Source organism: Gracilinanus agilis, chromosome 4, assembly GCF_016433145.1.
Source record: "Gracilinanus agilis isolate LMUSP501 chromosome 4, AgileGrace, whole genome shotgun sequence".
In the NCBI taxonomy this organism is placed as follows: domain Eukaryota; kingdom Metazoa; phylum Chordata; class Mammalia; order Didelphimorphia; family Didelphidae; genus Gracilinanus; species Gracilinanus agilis.
This window is the reverse complement of record NC_058133.1, coordinates 441,392,947-441,417,378: the sequence shown is the minus strand read 5'-3', so window position 1 is coordinate 441,417,378 and position 24,432 is coordinate 441,392,947. Positions and strand designations below refer to the sequence as shown.

General features: G+C 38.8%; 1 protein-coding gene across 1 annotated transcript in view; it reads left to right on the top strand.

The window, feature by feature from the left end:
- Positions 1-24,432, top strand: part of ALG14 (ALG14 UDP-N-acetylglucosaminyltransferase subunit) — a 98,068-nt gene that overhangs the window by 21,633 nt on the left and 52,003 nt on the right. Inside the window, exon 3 of the mRNA XM_044672087.1 lies at positions 13,574-13,696. Within this exon, the coding sequence (XP_044528022.1) occupies positions 13,574-13,696 (123 nt within the window). The remainder of the gene's footprint in view (positions 1-13,573; positions 13,697-24,432) is intronic.

Sequence of the window (24,432 nt, the reverse complement as noted above, 5' to 3'; positions counted from 1 at the left end):
ATATACATATATATATATATACACACACACATATATACATACATATATACATATATGTATATATATCTTAAACCATCAACAAGCATCATATACAATGGGGATAAATTAGAAGCCTTTCCAATAAGATCAGGAGTGAAACAAGGATGACCACTATAGCCTCTATTATTTAACATAGTACTAGAAACACTAGCAGTAGCAATTAGAGAAGAAAAAGAAATTGAAGGTATCAAAATAGGCAAGGAGGAGACTAAGTTATCACTCTTTGCAGATGATATGATGGTCTACTTAAAAAATCCTAGAGAATCAACTAAGAAGCTTGTAGAAATAATCAACAACTTTAACAAAGTTGCAGGATACAAAATAAATGCACATAAACCATCAGCATTTCTATATATTTCCAACACATCACAGCAGCAAAAGGTAGAAAGAGAAACACCATTTAAAAATGTTATTTTGAGGGATTGTTATCAGGAAAAAGGACAAGTGGTGGTAGGTGAAATTTTGGGGAGAAGCAGCTGTACTAAACATCCAGAGATATTATTGTCTGTATTTTTCCATGAGTATGTTGTGTAAGCTTACAGACTCTCTTAGTATCATCATGATGGCCTCAAGACCATCAGGCCTAGTCTTATAAAGATGGCTTCTATGCATAGATTCTATAAGCTACAATCTCCCCTAAGAAAAAGCTGTCATGGCGGTGCGAGCTGATGTTTTCTCTGATTCCTTACAACCTCTCAGACTTTCCAAAAGAGAAATTATGTGCCAAAGATGAATCCTCTTCAGCTCTCTCCGTGGTCTAGGCCAGTGATGGGCAAACTTTAAAGAGGGGGCCAAAGGAAAGGAAATGCTAATCTGTCCATCTGTTTCTAAGGCAACTCTTTCAAAGTTTCATCATATTATATCCTACTCATTGTATTTGTCAGATTAGATGTCTTCGGCTAGCTAGAACATTTGGGGGGGGGGGCGGTCCCGCATTTGGACTGTACCCAGTAGTTTGCCCATCACTGGTCTAGAACACTCGGAAGCCAAAACAAGATTAAAAACAACCCCAGCCCTAGGAAATGCACTGCTCCTGAGCGCCCTGAGCACCAGCCCTTCATTCCACACTCCTGGCAGGGAGGCCACTTGAGACCCGAGGACACAGCACAGGCTTCCCTCAGCATCCACTCCTGCCTCCTAATCCTCCCTCCCTGTTCCTGTGCCACCGTGATGGTGCCTGCAGGCTGCAGAAGCTGGCTTGGAACTCAACAGCCAACTCTGTCACTGTTCTTCAGGGGCAAAAGTCTTCCGAGGGCTGCAGCCTGGAAGCACTAGTGCTGCAAAGCATTGACCTTTCTGAGCCAGAGAGAACAACTTCTCAAGTCCTTGTGGAAGGCCAGAACCCTGAAGAACAGAGGGAGTGAGACAGGTCACCAGGACACCATGAATGTGGGAAGAGCACAGCCCCTCCCAAAAGCCAATGGGGGCAGAGTCCTAGGCCCGTGAATCTCAGACTGCCCATTGTGGAAGGAGCTTGAGACATTCCAAGACCCAGCCAGGAGGAAACACAGTCATAGGGGAGGAAGTCAGAAGTGACTGATAGGAAAAAGGAAGGAGTGAAATTTGAAAGCATCAAAGATTTCGTGAAGAATAAATCTCAAAGAGCTTGCATTTAAACAGATAAATCAATGGGAAAAACAATAACAACAGAAGGAAATGTGGCTTCCAAATCTAGTAAATGAGTTCAGGTATCTATGAACAAATATTTCCAAATGAAGGAAAGTAATCTAGCACTAGCTTAGATAGAGGATCCTGAGGAATTTGAGGAGAACACGGTCCCACATTATGCTTCCTGAGTGGTTTAAAAGAGAAATGACTGTTGTGAGAGCAGAATTTGTCTTAACACAACAAAAATAATAAACAGAATGGAAAAACTTGAATCAGCAATGGCAAGCCTCACCAGAGAAATAAAAGAGAAAACAATAAGTTGGGAACACAAATAACGTGAAAGTGAAGGACAACCTAAAAGAAAAGCAAACCCCAAAAACGTTAAAATATGTCCACCATGCAAACTAAATATATGGATCTCAAAGATAGATTGCTTGGAGACCACCTAAGATCATAGGTTTCCCAGAAGAACATGACAGGACTAAAAACTTTAACACCATAATGAAGAAAATATTAGGAAAGTACTGCCTGGCTCTGAAGTAAGCAGGGAAATAAAGAAATATTAAAAATTAAATAGGAAGTAGATAACTTGGGAACAAACTCCCCATAGAAATGATAACACTAAAACATGTTTTTGAAGAGACAATCTTAAGTGATTAAAAAGAATCAAGAAAAAAAATTACATCAATTAAATAGATAACGAACAAGGTGAAATCATCAAAAACCAGAAGAAATAAAAAGAATAAAATGTAGCATGTAGTTATATGCTAACAAAACTGAACACACAAAAGAAGCAGAATACCTTCAAAATATAAATACCTCACCTATCAAAAGATCAGATAGAGATCTTAACCCAGTCTTAGAAAAGGAAATAGATGTAACTGAAAAAGAAACTATCAAAGGGAAAACTCTTAAATCTGATGGATTCACTGGAGAATTCTGTCAAACTTTTAACAAAAGTTAGTCCCCATAATTCACAATTTATTCAGGAAAACTGAGAAAGAAAGCACTTTACTAGAATCCTTTCATGAGACAAATATAATTCGAATACCTAAATTAGGGAAAGATGAAACACAGAAAGAACACTATAGCTCAGTATCATTAATGAACTACAGGGATGTTTGGTGAGGTGCTAAACCTGAGAGTCTAGCAGAAATGTGGGCCAGTTTAGGTCTGTAATTGTTGGTTTTGAGAAGAAATTGATTGAGCAACGACAAAGCCTATGGAGGTGAGTCACGAATCTGTAGCTGTTGGCCAAAAAGGAGAAGGTGTGGGGCCCAGAGCGTGGTCTAGAGTAGCTATGGAGAGTGCTATCTCAGGAGCAGCCACCAGATGGTGCTTCTAACTGGAACTGCCCAGACCTCTCACATGCAGAAACCCAGCTTCCCACTTTTTTCTCCACTTCACCTAGTATTCAGAATGTAAAAGAATTACTACTGAATAGTATTTCACACATCTGGACCTAAAAGAGTGCTTGAGAAGCTTTCTTCACCGCAGAGGTTACTTGGAATTAGATAAAACAGCATCTGGCAGCGGCTTCCAGACTTGTCCAGAAATTGCAAAGGTGATTCCGAGGACGTCCTTCGTGCTATGCTCTATGTGGTAAACTGGGGAGAGCAGAATTTTCTGTGTCTGGGACTCCTACATTTGCTCGGTCTTAGTTTGGTTCGGGTCAACCAACCCCGAATGGGTAAAGTGCAGCAGAACTCGGGGTTCTTGAGTTTGAAGCCGGCCAGGCTAGTCCTAGAACCACCAAGCTGAGGCACTTTCACATGGTACGATTTGTCGTGGAGGGACGCACTGAAGGGAGGGACATGTAGGAAACCCACCCAGACGTGTCACGGTGAGGGGAGTGTAAGAAGGCGCATCTCTGATACTGACGCCCAGCTTGCCAGAGCAAATTCCTTTCCTACACTGCTGCTTCTTGTGATCTGAAATCCTGCACTTAAGACTCCTTATTCTGGAGGTTGTGCTAGGGAATTAATTCAACTGAGTACTTCTTCATTATAGGAATCCCACATATCGGCACTTGGGCATTCCCTGTGCCCCGTAATTCTAATGCCTGCGCTCTCTTGATTTTTTCCAATTTATCCTGCAGGTGATTTGTTTGTACATAATTGTCTCCCCCATTAGATGAAAAGCTCCCCAGGAGCAGGGACTATCTTTGGCCTTTCTGTGTCTCCCTAGCACTTAGCACAGGGTCTGGCACATAGTCATTTTACAAATGATTATTGACCAACTGACAATGTCTAAAATAAAGAAAAGCATTTTTAAAAGGTTTTCAAAAAACAATAAAATAATCATTTTTGATTTGAAACTTCGTCCAAATTTGAATATTCAAAAACAATATTCTTAGGCATCAAAACATATATTAAAAAAAATCTTAAAGTGGCTTTTATCTCCACTTCCCTGATTTCCTTCTTCCCAATTTCAGATGTTCTCCATCCCACCCCAAATGCACACTGCCAAAGTCTGTGGAGTGGGCAGAGGGATTCTCTGTCCAACATTCCTTTCCTCACTCCCCAAACTCCAAATTTCTGGTGGCTCTGTTAGCAGGCCATCAGAGGATTCAGTCAGGAGTCTTGAGTCTTTTCCTACAAAAATTACTGTCCCAGATTCATCTACTCCCACTCCTCCTCTCTCCCTGCCCCCCCAGCACAATTGGCACTGTTCTCCCATCTTATCTGTCAGGTGTCTTGGGTGTCTCTGGCATCCAGGTAACTGTGGTCTCTCTGGCAGCTTGGACATCCCCAGATGACTAAGGAAGGCAGTGTCTGCCACCCCTGCAATTACAATGACAGCAGCCCGCACCTGGAATGTCCATAGGGCAAGCTCATACCAGCTGCCTCAGGCTTGCCTTGACAGTCTTGTCTCATCTTTTTGTTGGTAAAGATCCTGGCCAACTGAATAATGAAAGATAGCAAAGTCTTGGCCATTCAAGTTATGTTAATCCCTTGAGACTACACAAGACACAAACTTTCCTTCCTTCCTTCCTTCCTCTCACCCCTCCCTGAGGAATGCTAAGCAAGACAAGCCTGCCTAATAAGGTGTAACATTATCTGAGAAGCTGGGTGACTTGTTGGAGGTTCAATATCTTGGGATCTGACCCCAAAGTCTTTTGTCCAATGCTCTTTCTAAAACCCAGTGCTGTTTGGTGATCTGAGATCAAGGAGCCTGAGTACAAGGCTCAACATAGAATTGGCGTATTTAATAGTAGAATAAACAATTTGAAATGATTTCTCAAAAAAATTACAATTGAAGGTCCAGAAGAATGTTAGCTTTCTCTCAGACAGAAATGATAATTTCCTATCTAGATATCTGGGTTGCATTGATTAACTAATGTAAAAGTATACTTCTGCTAACTCGCTTTCCTCATAAAGGCACCTCTTCCCAAATCCCTTTATAGCAAAACTACTTTAACCTACAGATATTCATTTTAATAAAGAAATTGGCTTTGGTGCAAGCCTGAGCCACCAAATCATAAGCATCCTTTGCTAAGTGGATAGCAGAGTTCAGCCAACAAGAAAATTGTTGCTCTCTAGAGAGAGACAGGGACAGGCAGATAAGAGAAAATTGGGAAGAGCTGAGGAGTTGGGAGATTTTAGAGTGGAGAAGAAGAGGAGGAGAGGCAGGATGACCAAGACTTTAAAGGACTGTTGCATGGACGAGAAAGTAAGATTGTTGTTTTGGCCTCAGAGAGTAGAACCAGAAACTATGAGGAGAAGTTGCAGAAACTAGTTTTTTGATTTCAGAAAAAATTCAAAACAATTAGAACCTCCTCAAAGTGAAATTAATGAATTTAGGTCACCTCCCCTTTAGATCTTCAGTAGTTGATTTAATTCAACATATACTCTATGTGAAGGGAGAGAGACCAGGGTTCAAAGGATACTGTGGTGATGTCCTCTGCACCTGCCATTTGAAGATGATCCTGCCCAAAGGACTTAACACATTCAAATAGAGCTTGTATATAAATAAATGTGGTATGTGATAAGCTTTGACAGGAACAAAAGTGCAATGAAGGCATTCCTGTAGGAGAATTTTGAACAGTTTGCTCAGAAGTAAAAAAAAATTGATTTCAGGGGGAAGCAGGGTCAGTCTGCATCCTTTTTTTTAAACAGAAATGAAAGGGTCATTTTTTTTAAAACCCTTAGCTTCCATCTTGGAGTCAATACTGTGTATTGGCTCCAAGGCAGAAGAGTGGTAAGGGTAGGCAATGGGGGTCAAGTGACTTGCCCAGGGTCACACAGCTGGGAAGTGTCTGAGGCCAGATTTGAACCTAGGACCTCCCGTCTCTAGGCCTGGCTCTCAATCCACTGAGCTACCCAGCTGCCCCCTAAAGGGTCATTTTTTAAAAAGGAAGAGATCAGAAATGAGAAGGCAAGGTCTGAGGAGCCGGGACCATGGAAACAAGTGAAAAGATCAATCTTGGCAATAACGAAGGGCTGTTTCATGCTGAGACCAAAGGGAGAAAAGGAGAGGTTAAGTAAAAACAGAGACTAGCATTGAGAATGGGATAGGAGGGAGGGAGATGAGGAAGCAGGACAGATCACTTGAGTCTTCCAGGGAAGGGGAAGGATCATGGAGAGTGGTATGTTGGTGTCTGTTTCTAATGGTAAAATCCATTCAGTTTCAAATAAACCTACTACATAGAAACTTTGGATCATAATTGGCTTTGAGTTGGGTAATAATTATAAAAAAGGCTCACTTCACGATTGGTTTTCATTTTGGACTTCTGGGCTGTTGAGGAATATTTAGAAATGAATGTACAACGGGAGAAAAAAATGATGCTCTTATTGTAGTGAAACATTTGTAGACTAAAGAAGCGAATTGTTGGTGCCCCTGGAAGTATTCAATTCATGGTTAAAAAGAATTTGCTTCTAATTTAGCAACATGTATTTTTTATTTTCTATCACTTAAACAGACTTTTCCAGCCCTAGTTTTGTTTGTTTGGTATGTAAATTAATGCCCATTTCTACTTTGTGTAGAATCTAAATATTTGTTATTTTTTTGTCGATACCTCAGAATTTTGAAACCCAAAATATAGTAATTCAAAATGATAGACTTTGATAGTTTTAGTATTAATAAATTTAATAGTACCTCCTTTCCCCCACAAGGTGGAGTGCTAACTTAACATTAGCGTACATGAAAACTGTCTTTGTTTTAGCATTATACCCTTTTAGTCTTGAACTTAACACTGCTAAGATATATTGCTTTAACATTTTGCAAGTGATACTGAAAAGTAAAACTAGTTTTTGTTCTTATCTGCTTTTAAGCTGGGTTGTAATTCATGATTTAAAAATATTCAGCATTTATATTATGAGAGTTAGCATAATGTGCACTTGTAACATTTATTCTCTATCTTTGTAAAAGTTTCTTTTTTATCATGGAATTTAATTGTAGAAAGAACCATTTGACATGTAAACTAAAATCTCATTAACCTGGTCTATTTTGTATTAAAGTACAGTAATGAAAAGCTTGGATTAAAAAAAAGTTTTATAATTTTTTAACTACTAAAATAAGGTATTGGTCAATAGAGTTTCAGAGATGCCTGTCTCATTGAAAAATAATGTTTTGCAAATACATTTCTTAGACTCACAGTACTTTTCTCTAGTCAGGTTATGTCTGAACCATTTTGTTTAGTTTTGGGCCAAGAAGGACATTGTTGATAAGTTAGCATTCAGAAGAGGGCTACCAGATTTCATGTTTCATAAAAATTGATTGAAGGAACGGGGGACATTTAGCCTGAAAAAGAGACTTATTTGGGAGTATGATGACTGCCCTCAAGTATCTGAAGGACTGCCATGTGGAGGAAGGATTAGGCTTGTTATCCTTGGCCCTCATGAAATTGGTTGTTTGGTTGTTATCCTTTGTACTCAAAAAGGACCAAAATGACATCACTATGTTGGGGTCAGTGTACAGTGTGTCCGATTGTGGCCAGTCAGTCTGATTAAGTTCAGCAGGCTCTACCACAGGTTGGGCACAAATAGCAGTAGGCAGAAGTTAAATGGAGGCAGATTTAGGCTTCATTTAGGAAGAAACTTCCCAACAATTAAAGCTATCCAAAAGTGGAATGGATTGCTGAAGTGTTGGTCTTCACTCTGCTTCCTGGTGGTCTTCAATCAGAGCTTAGATGACCTCTTGTTGGAGAGATTCTTGTTCTGCTACAAATTGGTACCAAATTTTGATATGTTTTTATTTTGATTTGATTTGATATTCTCTTTAATATGTGTAGCTTTTCCACTGCTTTTTACGAACTGTTGTCTTAAGGACAGTTAAATGGCTCAGTGAAGTAAAAGCCAGGCTTAGAGTCAGGCGGTCTGGGTTCAATCTGGCCTGAGATTCTTCCCAGCTGTGTGACCCTGTACAAGTCACTTAACCCCTCCCATCCCCCCCATTGCCGCTCTTCTGCCTTGGAATCGATATATAGTATTGATTCTAAGTTGGAAAGAATAGGTTTTAAAAACAACAACTCTTTTCTCAGGTAGTTTAAATATACCTTCTGAGATTTTTTTCACTTCATTTATTTGCTTGGTAAACCCTGTTTACATAGATTGGTCAAAGATAGACTTCATTTTGACCCCTGTCTGAATTATCACCAATGTTCAGGTTTTACTTACCTTAAAAAAAATTTTTTTTTGACATTGCCTTGACCTTGCCATTTCCTCAATCTTCGGATTTCTTTCCTTTCACTGCTAAATGTAGACCCTCAGTGCCTCTGTTTCCTGACCACTCCTTCACTCTTCTTAGAGTTGAGAGGGAGCTCAGAGGCCATTGAAGTCAACTCAAACCTGATTGAGAATCCCCCCTAGAGCAGACTCTGCAAGTGATCCTCCACTTTTTACTTAGAGCCCTCTGAAGGAAGAGAAGGAACGCGTTATCTCCTCAGGCAGCCAGTTGTACTTTTGGGAACTTTGATTGTAAAAGTTTTTCCCCTACATTCTCGCTAAAATCTGCCTGCAACTTCCAGCCAGTGTTTCTAGTTCTGTGGACCTGTCCCCATTCTGTTTGCCACCTCTTCTATGCTCTCCAGCTTATAAGTGTCCTTCCCAGAGGATGTCCCCTCAGAACTGCCCTGAGGGCTCCATGTGTGCCTGTGATGGGACTGTCACCTCTTTTGTTTTTCTCTTGCTGTAGCCTAAAAGGCATCACTCCTCATCCCCTAATAGCCCAGCTTCTGACCCCATCCGTCTTCATCTTCTTAGTCCCCCAGGCTTAAAATCTTTGAATCATCTTTGACTTCTTCTCTCATCTCATAAATCGCCAGGTCCTGTTGATTCCCTCCTTACAGTGTCTCTGCATTCCTGCAAGCCGCCCCCCAGCTAAGAGTGCTTTTCTTTCTCGTAACTTGAAAAAGCTTTATTACTCTGTCATTAGTAAAACACTTCACCTCTCGGAGTCCGTTTTGTTCCGTATAAAATGAAACTAATAATAGATGTAGTACCTACTTTACCAGATTCTTGTGAGAATTAAATGAGCTGACATATGTAAAGTGTCGGCTATCATATAGCATGCCCTGCATGAGTTGTAATAATGAATCATTCAGATAATCAGTTTTAGTCAGACATTTGCTTTGGAATATATATTACATAGGATATCATTTAAAATGTAGTGGCAAAAGATAAGCAAAACAACTGCTTGGTTATATAAAGTTTATCTAATCATTTCACTTGGTCGTCACACCAAGTAAAGATTTTTTAATGCCTTCAGAGTTCTACCATAATGCTGTATTCATAAAGAGAATAAATTAATTCCAGTGAGCTGCAGGATTTGGTAAGATCAAAGGCATGATTTCATAAACCAACTTGATTTTTGCTTTTTGTGGTTGATGATGCCATCAGGATTCTTTGGTAAAATAATTTCCACATAAATCACTAGAATGTGCTATTTAATTCATGTTGTGGATCAACTTCCAGAGGGCTCTGTGGTTCTTAGCCGTGTGGTCATTTTGAAGCTGACTCTTTAAATGGCTCACATTTGTATAATACTAGTATTTTATTCAGCATCCAATTAAGGTTCAAGAAATCTTCAAGTTCTACAGAAATGTCCTGTTCTCCTTTCAGTTTTCACTTTCCTTACCCGTACTTAATTATTCCACTAACCAGTCTTCCTCCTGATACCATCTGGCATGACACGATGTGTTTGTTTAGTCAGTCATTTCACACGTTTGCTGTGGGAGTGGTGAAAGTCATTATGCTAGATTCGGTGGTGGTGATTAAGCCGAGGTATGGCCTCAGTGCCCTCGCCGAGTGCCCAGCTCCGTGGGGGAAGAGTTACCCATGAGAGGAGCCCAGGGATGCCAACGCACTGACTGAATAGAGGGAGGTGAACCTTGATGACAAGCCCTTCCTTGCAGGGGCATTGCCCATTGGCAGGGCCAGAGACACACAAGGGAGTATGTGGGAAGGGAGACCCAGATTTAGAAAGTTTCTCTTCCCACAGTTCTTCCTCTGAGTGTGGCTAGTTTTCTTTCTCATAAGTCCCTCAGCCTTGCTCTGGATCCTTGCATTGCTGCTAGTAGAGAAGTCCATTATGTTCGATTGTACCACAGTGTATCTGTCTCTGTGTACAATGTTCTTCTGGCTCTGCTCCTTTCACTCTGCATTAATTCCTGGAGGTCATTCCAGTTCACATGGAATCCCTCCAGTTTATTATTCCTTTGAGTGCAATAGTATTCCATCACCAACAGATACCACAATTTGTACAGCCATTCCCCAATTGAAGGACATTGCCTCATTTTCCAATTTTTTGCCACCACAAAGAGTGCAGCTATAAATATTTTTGTACAAATCTTTTTCCTTATTATCTCTTTGGGGTATAAACCAAGCAGTGCTATGGCTGGATCAAAAGGCAGATAGTCTTTTAAAGCCCTTTTGGCATAGTCCCAAATTGCCATCCAGATTGGTTGAATCAATTCACAACTCTACCAGCAATGCATTAGTGTCCCAATTTTGCCACATCCCCTCCAACATTCACCACTTTACTTTGCTGTCATGTAAGCTAATCTTCTAGGTGTGAGGTGGTACCTCAGAGTTGTTTTGATTTGCATTTCTCTAATTATAAGAGATTTAGAACACTTTTTCATGTGTTTGTTGATAGTTTTGATTTCTTTATTGATGTCTATTCATGTCCCTTGTCCATTTATCATTTGGGGAATGGCTTGCAAATACATTTTTTATCTACATTTTAATTAATTATAAGATTCTAGAGTTGGTTACAGTATTATATATCATCTCATCTTAGCCTCCCCTTTTATAGCCCAGGAAATAGAATCCCAGATAAGCCACAAAGGTGTTTTGTGATGGAGTGGCTATTTGTATCCAGAACTTCTAAATCCAGTTATCTTTCCATCACTTGATGAGGATTCATAGAATAATGGAAAAGATAGGCCTGTATCCTAGATTCAGTTTTCTGAAGAGAAGAGCCAAAATAGGCAATAGTTGGGAGTGGGGGGGGGGGGGGAAGAGGGGGATTCTTTGAGTCCTCTCTTGTTTGGGAGTCAACTTTCCTTCTCAGGTATATGGGAGAGAGAAAAGGTGAGACTCATCATTGGCAAAACTTTTTCCCCCTAAATCTTTACCTTCTGTCTTAAAATTAATACTGTGTATCAGTTGTAAGACAGAAACTTGTTTATTGGAGGTACCTTCCCATCTCCCCTTTGCTCCTTTCTCTTCCTCCCTGCCAGCCCTTCTCCTTTGCCCAGTAGTCAGCATGTGCCTCACTAACCCCCTCTTACCCTGCATTCCAAAATGACCTCTCCCCTTCCGGCCTTTCCTCCAGCGAGCAGATCTCAACTAATTTTAGGAAACCACAAATCTGATTAAACAGATTCATGGGAAGGTCTATAGGGCTGGCTTGTCCTACATTCGTTACCACCACGTGCTGTTCATTAGAGCCGGAATCTGAGTACTGAGAGATGCTGTTTAGTCTTCCAAATGGGCCCTCTGCAGTGTGTCAGCCCGTCAGGTTCTGAGCGAAGGAAGTGTGTGCCTCGGTGATGATTTACTTAGGGGGACAGACACAAGGAAGCTTGTCTCCCAGCCTCCTTCGGATCCTCCAGAGGAGGCTCAGAACAGCTTCCTCTCCACAGCTTTGACCCCTGAAAGACGTTTCCAGTCCGAGTTCCTACGGCCCCTTTGCTCGTTCCCGGGGCTGGCTTCCAGCCATTTTCCTTTGTCCTCCACGACCAGCTCCTCAAGGAACCTGACTTTCCCCTCATTGGGTCCTGAGGGAAGGAGGCTGCTGGAGCCAGGACTCCCTTCCTCGTTCCCACCCGCCCTGGGAGATGATCTTGTAGCAGCTGAGATGGGAGGGAGGACCCAGCCGTGCCAGCCTGCATTGGAGCTCCTCGTCTGTCATCTGCTCTTCACGAGCTCATGGCTTTAACAATTTCAACAAAATGTTATTAACTACTTAGAATTTTTGATGGAAATATTAAATTTAGGAGGCAAATGGATGGTTATGAATGTAAAACAATCTGTTTTTAGAAGTTCAATAAGGAAAAATCATAAACATCAGTCTCCTAGGTAGAGTAGTAATACTACCAATCCTCATTGGTTTGGAGTTCTATTCTTACAACAATACTATTCTATTTTTATTTTCAGGAAATCACCCCTTTGCAGATGAAATTCCTTTAACAGTATATTGCCTGTCTCACTTTTCTAACTTCTGGTTTAAGAAATAACCAGCATTCCTAGGTCTCTGGTGGCACAGTAGATAGAGCCCCCCTAAGTTCCCCAATTCCGTTAAGGAAGGTCATAGGAGAATCTGTTAAAAGAACTGGGAATCTGTAGCCAGAGAAGAGAATGAATGAATGAAGTCACGATCCTAACAGCTAGCATTGATAGGGCATCTGCTATGTGTTAGGTGCTGGTGCTATGTGCTTTATACATACATATACGTTGGTTCTCACAACTACCCTGGGGGAAAGACACTATTGTTATTCCTGTTTTACAGATGAGGAAACTGAGGCAAGCAGAAATTAGGTGACTTGCCCAAGGACACACAGTTAACTAATGTCTAAGGCTGAATTTGAATGTAGTTCTTCCAGATTCCAGGCCCAGCGCTCTATCCATTGTGCCACTTAATTACTTTATTATTATTAAGCTTTGCTGGATACAAAGTTCTGTGCTAAGAGCCACTGATACTGATAGAAAAGCCAAACAGGCCGTGAATTGAAGGAGCTCACATGCTGTTGGGGGAGATCACACATTAAGAAAAGACTCCGAGGTGACTTTCATGGCAGTCTTTATTCTGGGGTGTTTTGCCTTGGAGGGCGTAACTAGGACCCAATAGGTGGAAATTAGAGAGAGAAATTGTGGATTGAGGATTTAGGGAAAACCATAGAATTAGAGCTCTCCAAAAGCAAAATGCACTTCTTTAGGGAGGGAGGGAGCACCTCCATCACTAGAGGTCTTCAAGCAAAGGCTGGATGACCATTTGTTCAGTGTGTTTTAAAGGGAATTCTTCAGGGATGTGTGGGGCTTGATGGACAGCTCCAGTGATTCCATGACTGCAGAAGTGTATTGTGGTCCTATACATTAAGGCATTGACATTCAGAGAAGGTGGGAGAGGGATTCTTCTCCCCCTTTGAGCTTGAAAGCCCTAGATTTCCTCAGGCCCAAAGGACAGAGTCATGCTGGCTTGTTGAGGAGTCTAATTGCTTGCTTTACCTGGAAATTTAGATTTTTACCCCATTTTTTGATAGATTGGATGACTGCAAATATGCCTTCTTCCCTTAAAATTTCATGCTACTGAACTTTTCAGTCACGAGCTCAGTGAATCAAATAAGCTTTGTGTTTTAGAAGTGTTCAGACAAGGGGAAAAAAAAACTAAGCAAAGGAGAGATTCCTGCTGATGCTAGCGAGTGGTAATATTTCACTGCCGTGGCAAAATAAGTCAAGTTGGGTGTTTTTTTCTTTCCTCCTAGTACACGACTCACCGCGTGCCCAGAAGTCGCGAGGTGCAGCAGTCTTGGAGCTCTTCCGTGTTCACAACCTTGTATGCCGTGTGCTACTCTCTTCCTCTGACTTTTCGACTCAAGCCAGACTTGGTACGTAAAATTTTGGGGGGAAGGGGAGGTCATGGAGTAAAAATAGAATAGAAAATATCTGTGAGGCCCCAGACCAATAGCACTGTATCCTGAGGGTCTTCAAAGAAATCCCGTGCTGACTCTTTCCCAAAGAAGTGGGGGGGTGGGCACCACTTAGGGGAGCCTCAGAGGACAGAAGAAAGAAATGTGTGGGCCTTATTGGCCACAAAAGATGGAACTATCACTTTTCACTGGAGTCTTCCTTGGGAGGCAAAGTCTGCCTGCCAAGCATGGAATGTGTGGACAGAATTTTGTAGCTTCTCCTCTCATAAAAGAAAGATTAAAAGGTGAAGCCAGTAAATACTGTAACTGGTCCTTCCTTTGTAATTTAGTCTTGGATCATTTGCCTGGAGCCTGGGTGGTTAAAGTGACTTCCCCAGAGGCAGAACTTGAATCTGGGTCTTCTGGCTCTGAGGTCAGCTCTCCATGTACTATACCACATGCCTTCTCTTTTATTCTATTTATTATATAATCTACTTCATTGGAACAGCCTAATGGGAACTCTTGGCCTCTGTTTTTCAGTCATTTGATGACAAACAAGTACATATCTCCACCTAGGTAGGTTCAATTTTAGTCATTTGAAAGAACAGCATCATTTTGGCCATTGCTGGCTACCCAGGCTCAGTCTTACCAACTTCTTCTGAGGGAGAACTTGTAAATCGAAGGTGTCTGTTTCTGAATTTCACCAGTTATTGATGAAGTTGGGATTTATCACCCACTTCCCAGACATGTCTTGGGGATCCAAGAAAGAATCAGGCATTTGAATTAGAATTAATTCAGAAGAATTAGGCAATTGAAGTTCTAGCTCTTCTTTGGGAGTTGATTGTCCAAGGTAACAAATAAGTCGAGCTCCTAGCACAGACCCTCTAAACTGGAAACATTCCATACGTGTTTTTCAGACTTGAGAATTGACATATAAAGGGTACAGAGGGGAGACGGGTGAGGGGGAAAGGGGAAGACCAGAACACTCGGAATTGCCAGAGAATTAAGAAGATGAGAATTGTCTAAACCTGCATTAAACTTTGTTAGTCAGGAGTGAGCATTCCAAATTGTAACTAGGAGGAAGGTTGCATTTACCTTTGACAAGATATGGACATCAGAAAGAAAATTCTTTTTCTTTCTTTTTTTTTTTTTTTTAAACCCTTGTACTTTGGTGTATTGTCTCATAGGTGGAAGAGTGGTAAGGGTGGGCAATGGGGGTCAAGTGACTTGCCCAGGGTCACACAGCTGGGAAGTGGCTGAGGCCGGGTTTGAACCTAGGACCTCCTGTCTCTAGGCCTGACTCTCACTCCACTGAGTTACCCAGCTGCCCCCCTTTTTTCTTGATGAGACTAATTTATAGGAAGAAGTTTGCTTACTAGAAAAATGACTTGTGCCTGCATTTAAACCGATTTTATTTACTACTTTTTAGAATAAAATACCTTTTCTTTGGAATGGAATGAAAGGCCCATTTTGGGGAAAAAATAGCCCTTTGGGGTTTGAAATGATCTGAATTGTCGAGTTTGCTCAGATACACTGGCAAGGTGTGCACAGTTTGTGTTTTGACTTTAGCCAGGTTGCCCCTAAATTACCTCTGAAATATCAGTCAGATATTGCTTTTTTCTCATTTATAAAATAGATACAAAAACATACATTGACCTTAGAGGCCTGATGTGAGGGCCAAATAACTGAAAGTCTTAATACTTCTTTGAAAATAGAAATGCTAAGTAGATGGGGAAACCTGGTATATAGGTTAAGAATGGGCACTTTGGGCAGTACATTTCAGTCAATAAATAATACCCTAGTAGTCTAAAAAAGTTGATGTTACTTTCTAGAATCCTTTTTCTCTTCCTGGGAATAACTAATATTGAGAATGTTTTAAATAATAATGATTGGTCATATTTTCAAATTAAATAGAGCTATCTGTTGTCTCTTCAAAATAGACATTTTTTTTCCTTCTTTTCCTGCAAAGGGAGGCACTCTTAAAAAGGCATAGCATTAGAATCATAAGGCTTGAGCTCAAAATCCTCCCTTTGTGATTTTCTATTTGACGTTGGGCAAAGCTTTTAGCTTTTCTGAGTCTTTTTTTCAAGAGTTCTGGTCGCTCAAAAATTCTTCTCTTCCCAGCCAACTGTGTGTCCATTAACAAAATATTTAATAACTCAAAGTTACTTCCTAGGTGAGTCAATAGAGTACACCTTTAGTACAGACCCTATAGATTAGGTTTGTAAGTTCATAGCATGTAGAATATTCATCAGGGGAAAATGGGCTGTGGTTTAAAATGGAGGATATCTAGCCTATAAAATAACTACTTCCATGGTTACTTGAATAATTAGTAATTAGTGAGCCATTGCTTTCCATAATCTTGTCACCTGACCACTCAGTAGTTTTCAAAAAACTTAACAGAACAAGTACTAGAATTTAGTCTTTGTCTGAAACATGATACAACTCAGTACCCTAGTTTCTGTTCAACTCGAACCTTTCTTTCTGCCTTTCAAATTTGTTTGCTCCACAGTAGCTTTTGAAAACATTAACTGACTTGAAATCCTTTAGCATAATACTTAATAAGTATCAAAAAATTTCTTTAAATTCCGTTTGTGGAGTCATTCAACACCAGGCAGACTTTGATAAGTTCCCCAATGGGCCCATTTCCGGTAATCCTGCGCAAGAGCTACAGCTCCCAGAGAGTCTTGTAGAATTCTGCAGCCTCGTTTCCTCAAGATTACTCAGGGTACACAGACTTTTCTTCAGTGTCATTTTTTGGCTGTGGGAAATGGAAAGAAATGAAGTTTTTTCATTTATCTGATCCTTCTGTGATGAATTTTTTGGATGTTAACAATTCACAAAACTGTGTGCTAAGGCATGCCGAGGTCATGATCTGCATCAGTGGAGAAAATAGGATGATATCATGGCTTTCTTAGAGTATTAAATAAAGCACAAAGTAGGAATAATGGAAAATATCAACTCATCTGTTTATAAAGCTTGAAAACCATAGTTAAAAGTAGACAAGAGCTGCCAAATGGTCTGGTTTTATTATCAGATCATCTGTAAAAGAAAGATAATATGTACCCTGCTTCTATCACCGTTGTTATGTGGTTGAAATGAGATATTTATGAAAATGCTTTGTAAATTACAATGTTCTGTGCAAAGGTAGTGATTATCGTCATTATTTTGTTATGTAAGAAAAGAAAGCTTTATACAGACTTGCTATTATTATTATTATTATTATTATTATTATTATTATTATTATTATTATTATTATTATTGCCTCTCTCAGCCACGAGGGGGCACAGGCCAGACAGTCCCGTAGGGCTACATTTTATCTGAGATGGATCCCTAATTGGTAGGAGGCTCTGGCTGCCTGTTTGTTCCACTAGGAATTCTTGGATGCGCTTGGCTGCTCCTGATCCCTTCCTTGGTGACTCCCATCATCCTTGCTGTTGGGATCAGATTCCTCCCCTCAGGGTCACACAGCACCTAGCTGGGCCAGGGATGCTTCCTTTCTAGGACAGTGCCTCATTGTCCCTTCCTTTCCATTCCCATTGCTGCCACCCCAGGCAGGTTCTCATTGCTTCTCAGTCGGACTGGCATGATACCACACTAACTGGTCTCCCTCCCTCCAGCTGCTTCCTTCTCCAGGCTGTTTCATATGCTATTCCACAGGGTCTAGATAGAAGAAATTACATCATCAACGAATGAGAGGAGAAAAGGAGATCCTTTTCACAGCTATGCATAGGGAAAAAGTCCTTGACAAAACAAGGGAGAATGAGAAGATCATAGAAAGTAAAGTGGATGTTTGATTACATAAGATTGCAAAGCTTGTTAACAAAGTAATTAGAGTAAAAAAGAGTAAATAAGGAAAAATTTTAGTGAATTTTATAAATATAAATATGATATATGTATGATTATATATTATATGTAAAATATTATATATGTGTGTATGTTATCTGCTATCTAAGATCCAAACAGAAGAACAAGAACTCTTTCCTACATAAACGTTCAAAAGGTATGAACAGGTAAAAACAGCTAAAAGCAAGGAAAGCAAGATATCAGTAATCATATCTAAAAGGCAACAGGAGTTTATGATGGTAGAGGATATGAGGTAATTTCTGCCAGACTGCTTTCCAGTTTTCCATCACTTTTTGTCAGTGAGTTTTTCATAGGAGTTAGTCCCTCTGGATCTATTGAGTACTTTTCTATGTTCTTTAGCTTCTAATTTGTCTCACTGATAACTTTTTCTGCTTTTAACCATTACCAAATAGTGGGATCTGATATTGCCAAACCCTCTTCCTTCCTACTTTTTTTTCATTTTTGCCCTTGAGACATTTGATCTTTTTTCCTATGAATTTTTTAATTGTTTTCTAGAACTACAAAACTAGCCCTTTTGTAGATTGATTGGTAAGGCATTGAATAAGTACAATAATTTAGGCAATGTCATTTTTATTGGCATCGCCTAACTATGAACAATTAACATTTTTCCATCTGTTTAGGTTTCTGTTTTGGTAAAGAGTATTTTATAGTTGTGGTCATATAATTTGGTCATATAATTTCTTTGTGTGTTGTAGCAGGGGGATTCTCAAGTATTTCATATATTCTGTAGTTATTTTGAATACAATTTCTCTTTCCTCATCAGCCTTCCTCATCAGCTGTGTTGAAAATATAAAGGCTAATGGTTTGTGTGAGGTTCTTTTGTACATTTTTTTTTTCTTTTGGAAGTTCATTTATTAGTTGCTTTCTCTGAGATGGACTTGTTTAATACTGTTTAAAACTGAGTTTTAAATTTTTTCATGAATATCAATCCATTTCTTTTATCAGTTTTGTTGGTAATGGCTAGGCAACATATTTTTAATAATTTCTCTTTTTATCTTGATTTTAAAAATTCTCCATTTATATTTTTATGTTGTTATTTTTGTTTTCCTTTTTTTTAGTCATAGTAGCTGACATTTATCTAGTTTGTTAATTTTTTTCTCAAAACAAACCCCAGAATATATTTTACCAATTCACCAGATTTTTTTTCTTTCATTTTTATCTCTTTCTTGATTTTCCAGAATTTCTATTTTGTCTTTAGTTGAGCTTTTAAATTTACTTTTCTAATTATTTTCTTTAATATGCTCAGTTCATTGATATATTCCTTAGTCTCTTGTTGATGAATGTTTAAAGATAAATATTCCTCTCAGGACTATTTTGTATTTTGACTGTATCTCAAATGTTTCAGTAGATTGCTTCATTGTTCTTATTTTCTCTGATGAAATTATCTGTCCTTTCTGTGAATTATTCTTTGACCCACCAGTTCTTAAGGATTAAATTGTTCAGCCTCCAATTACATTTGAATCCTTTCATTGAAAGCCCTTTATCAAGCATGTGCTTAACATTTTTTCCTACATTTTGTTTTATCTATTTATCATAAGGTCTAACAAATGGTCATGCACTTATGAAAAATATGCATATTCCCTTACAGTCCCATTCAATATTTACCATAGGTCTACTATCTAATTTTTCTGAAGTTCTATTCAGGACCTCAGTTACTTTATTGTTTATGTTTTTTGCTATATTACTTTTGTCTGAAAGAAGTATATTGTGCTCTTCAATTATTATGGTTTTACTTTCTGTTTCTTCCTATAATTCAGTTAACTTTTCTTTAAGTTCTTAAGTTCCTTAAGTTCTTCACTATGCTGTTTATTTTATTTATATCAAGTATTGACATGATATCATAATGATGCTTTTAAGCATAATTTAATTTCTCTGATTTTCTTTTTAAACCATGCCTGTTTTTATTCTTGGCCATAACTGAGCTCATGGTTGTTGCCTCTACTTTTTTGAGTTCATCAAAAACAATTAATTTTACCCCAACTCTCACTTTAACTCTAGGTAAATTTTATTTCATGTGCTTTAAACACATTGTTGTTTCTACCTTCTAATAATCTTCCTCTTCCATTTTACATGTGAGTCTAATCCCATTCACAAGAAAGTTTTTAAAATTAATTTTTAACTTAAAAATCCATTTTCTCATCCTCCCATTCCTTCACTGGAAGAAGAGGGCCATTAGTAATAAATATACATATTTAAGCAAAACTAATTTGTACATTGGCCATGTCCAAACTCAGTCTGTACCCCAACTTCACATCTTTGTCAGGAGGTGAGTAGCATGCTTCTTCCTCAGTCCTCTGCAATTGTGGTTGGTCCTTTATTGATCAGATTTCTTAATTTTTTCAGAGTTGTTTGCCTTTGCATTGCTGTTATACATATTGTTCTCTTGGGTTCTGTTCCCTTCACACTATATCACTGATGTGTCTTTCCAGGTTTCTTTGAAACTATCCTTTTCATCATTTTTTGTAGCATAATATTTCCATTATACTCACATACGATTATTTGTCATTTCCTCATTTGCTACCACAGAAAAACTGCTATAAATATTATAGAACCTATCCTTCTTCTTTGACCTCTTTGGAGCATAGGTCTAGTAGTAGTATTGATGGGACATGCAGAGTTTAGTAACTTTAGGGGCATAGTTCCAAGTTGCTTAACAGAATGGTTGGACCAGGTCATATCTCTACCAACAATATAAATGTACCTGCTTTCATGCAACCCCTTAAACATGTTTTCCTTTTTGCCAGTTTTGTCAATCTGATGGATATGATATAGAACTCAACATTGTTTTAAGTAAAGATTGTTATTGTTTCCCTCTTTTGTATCCCCATTTTCCCTGTACAGAAAGGAAAAATTTGTTATAAGAAAAAGAATGTAGTCATTGGTGGACATTAATTGAACTGATCTGCCTCTCCTAAATAACCCCTCCTTCCTTCCTATCACCACCAAGACCTCAATAATTGATTCTTACACTATCACTTTTTTCTTTTTAATACCACTTTATAATCTGCCTTTCCTCACTGTTGGTTTATTTTGATTATCATTCCCTCCCTGATACTACCTGCCATTTAGTTAGCCTTTTTCTCTTCTCCTCCTCCTGTCCTTGTTTTCTTTATGAACACAACTACAAATATACATATATACTATCAACTTGGAATCTGGAGGACCCCAAGTTTGGTCAGCTTGAAAGCTGGAGACTCTAAATTTGTCCTTTGTCCCATGAGAGTTCACCTCGAGGGAGGTCTCAGACAACCATTTCAGAGTGAATAATAGACCTTAAGATACTTCTTCCATTAGACTTTCTCTTGGAGATCTCATTGGCTTTCATTGATTCAAGGAGCATTTCTATGCAAATGATTCTCAGACTTGTCAGATCTCTCCTGATCTCCAGTCTACCTGGATGTCCTGTAAACATCTTAAACTTCTTTATTAAGTGCCTACTATGTGCCAGGCACTGTGCTCATTTTGTAGTCACAACAGCTCTGGGAGGTAGGTGCTATTTTTTATCCTCATTTTGTTTGTTTTGGCTATAGTGTTTTTTCTTTGACAAAGAAATTCATTTGGGAATTTCTGGAGATGACTAATAGATTGGATTCTTTATATTTTCACTTTACCTACTCATTGTAATAAATCTGGGAAGTTTCTGGAATTATTGCATCCAGGTTGTGTTTTTTTTTTTTTTGAGGAAAATCTGGATTTTAGGGATTTCATTGATTCTAAATTTATTTCCTTGATCTATTTTCTTTCTAGATCTAAATCTTTCCATGATTTATTTTCCAGAGCAGTTTTTTATAGTAAATATCTTACATTTTCTTCTATTTTTTTTCAGTCTTTCAATTTTATTCTAATATCTCTTGTCTTCTCATGGAATGATTAATCTGTTTAGTGTGCTCTAATTTTTAAGAATTCAGTTAGTTGGGTGATGTTTTCCTTTTTTTGTTGTTCTAAGTCATATCTTTCAGTTCTTCTGAACTTCATTTAGTTTTTTATCTTTTACTTCATTTCTTCTAATTAGTCTTATAGTTCTTACGGCCAAGCCATCTTTTTTTTCCCTCCAGCCTCTGCTTATGGTTGTTGTACAGTCACTTTCTTCAGTTCTCTTGGGAAACTTTTGACTCATAATGTTTCTTGATCGCATTCAATGTCTTATCTATTTACTTATATCTCTAGCCTCTTTAATTTGGGATTTGTATCTGGACTAGGCTTCCTCTAATTCATGAGATGATCAGTCCCTAGTTATTCCTGACCTCACTTTTCTGAGTCCCTACTCTTGATTCCACTTTCCATCCTGTGACTGGGCTCAGAGTTCTGGCAGGCTTCAGTATTCCCATCATAGCTCTCATCAACTGGCTGTTCCTAATAAAGACACTTCTGGTGATAACTGGTCCCCGTGCCTCCCGCACTCTTTTCCTAGTGATGGTGCTATCACATCTGTGCTCCCCAGGGCCATCCTGGTCAAGATGCTACTGTAATCCTTGTCCTCCCTAGGACCATTTAGACAGCTTCCACACTCTAGGCTTCTGATCCATTCTCTTCTCTTTGTGCTGGCTTCTTTGGCATGACCTTTTCCCCCACTGTCTGTAACTTTGAGTTATCTTTTTTGTCAATCCTAGGCTGAACATAGGAACTTAGCTGAAGTTTTTCTTTGGATTTTTTGGTCATTATGTTCCTTTTAGATAATTGCTAGAATCAAAAATAGAAGAGTTGGATCCCCCTGCACCTTTCACATGACCATCTTAACAAAAAATAGGGTAGTCTGTTGAACCTATTTATTGGAAGTAAAAGGTAGGAAGGGGATGGAATAGTACTTTGGGAGGACAGCAGGGAGGGAGAAAGGATTATTAGGATTTGAAGAGCTGAAAATATCTGTTGAAGATGACAAAGGAATCAATGGATAGAAAAAGACAAGTTTCAAGGAAGAGAGAGGAAAATTGTTGTTGGGTTTTTTCCTAAAACCTCTGTTTTATTTATTCAGAGCCAAGACCATTTCAGTGGGGAAATGGTTGGTTCGTCTTTCAATCCAGAGTCATTAAGGAATGTGTTGGTTTTTACCAAATCTCCTGGCCAGCACATAGTTGAATAGGGAGACTACAGTGTTAAGGTGTGCATCAATCTCTTATTCTGTGAGAATCTTGAACTTAGGCTTTTCAACCATTACTGCTCTAACTTCTAATTCTGCAAGTTTGAAATGAATGGATAGAGTAGTAGACAGGCATGTTATTGTTGTCTCTACAGTTTGTTCAAATGTCCAGTCAAATTTTTTTCTTCACTTTCTTTTTAAGAAAACTGTCTTGGAAAATAAGGAAGAGAACTGTCTTGCAGAAAGAGCAAGGAGCATACGGGTTAGCCCTGAAAAGAAAAACTACTCACTCCCTTCCTCTGAGACAGAAAGCACAGATAAATTTTAAGATGAAGACAGGAATTTAGGCAGCTTTTTTTAGATGGCCTTCATCTTAGCCAAGTATGAACTGAGGTTTTCTGTCAAAGGTAACAGGGATAGAGAGGTTAGTGGAAAGGTGTACTTGTAAGTAGAAAAGATTGTAAGCACGAAGTAAGGAGAAGAGTTCCTTGTAGTGAATTCGATAACAAATTAATATGAGAGCAATGAAGCCCAGGAGAGGTTAAATAGGAGGCTTTAATTCTGGAAGGTCTTTGCATCTACCATTTTCCCTCAATATATTCAATATTATAAAGACATGCCAATTTGAAAATTTTAATTGGCTTAAAATCTTTTCAAATTAAAAATGCCTTGATAACTTTTGGTAATGTGACCTATTAATTCTATCACTTGATAACACTGAGTATGCACAGAGACTAAAGGGGAAAGACCAAAAAAATAAAAAAAAAGGGGGGGTGAGGTAGACAAGGTGAATAGTAGAAATACAAGTTCTAGTTCCTACTCTGTCATGAATTGTAATCTTTGTTTCCTTATCTACATGATAAGAAGGTGGAAGCAAAAGTTCCCTAAGGAACCTTTCAGCCCTACTATTATTTTTAAAATAACTATTACTGATGTAGTTTATTTTTCTATCACCCCCTTTTCCTGGGGGTTACTTTCTTCCTCCTATAGGAGCTAACTTTTATAAGAATTAAAAAGGAGGTAGGGGTATTAAGGGGACTTCAACAAAGCTAACTAGACAGCTATGCCAAATAATTGTTCCACTTAATAGACCCTACCTAGCTAGCCTTGGACTGGCCTCTGGCACATCCTAGCTATGAGAACGAAGACAAGTCATTTAATGTCCTGGTATCTTATGCAGCTCTCTAACACTTTGAGTTGCAGAACAATTGGTAATATTTTCAGGTAGAAGGAGTTTTTCCACTGAGAGTTAGCTACATCAATGAAATCCCAGGTCCAGTGCACTAGATCCTGCAAAGAAAACACACATATACACATCCTGGAATGCACACACACATGCAAGCATGCATTTATATTAGCAAACCCTAAATTTAATTTCTTTTCATATAAAAAGTAAATGTCTAAATCTCCCATGTGTTACAAATTGGAGGGAAATGGACCATTTTGGACTAATAATTTGCCTCTGTGCCTGAATCTTAAGCTGGTTTAATTCACCATGACAAATTCAGATATATTTACTACATCTCCACTCATGCTTTATATGAAAGGAGGCCATTATTTCACTTAGTCACTTTTCCCATGATCCATACCCAGTTAGAACTGTGAAATGTCCAAGTTCACAGCATGGTTTAGCAAACTGCTGAGATGGATAATAGATTATTGTCCATAACTAGTATACTGTGATTTTTTTTTTATTAGCTATTTTCTCTGGTGAGCCGCAAACCTGGGTGGTGCCTAGATTATCACTGTTTGCATAGTCTATAAAGTTTTT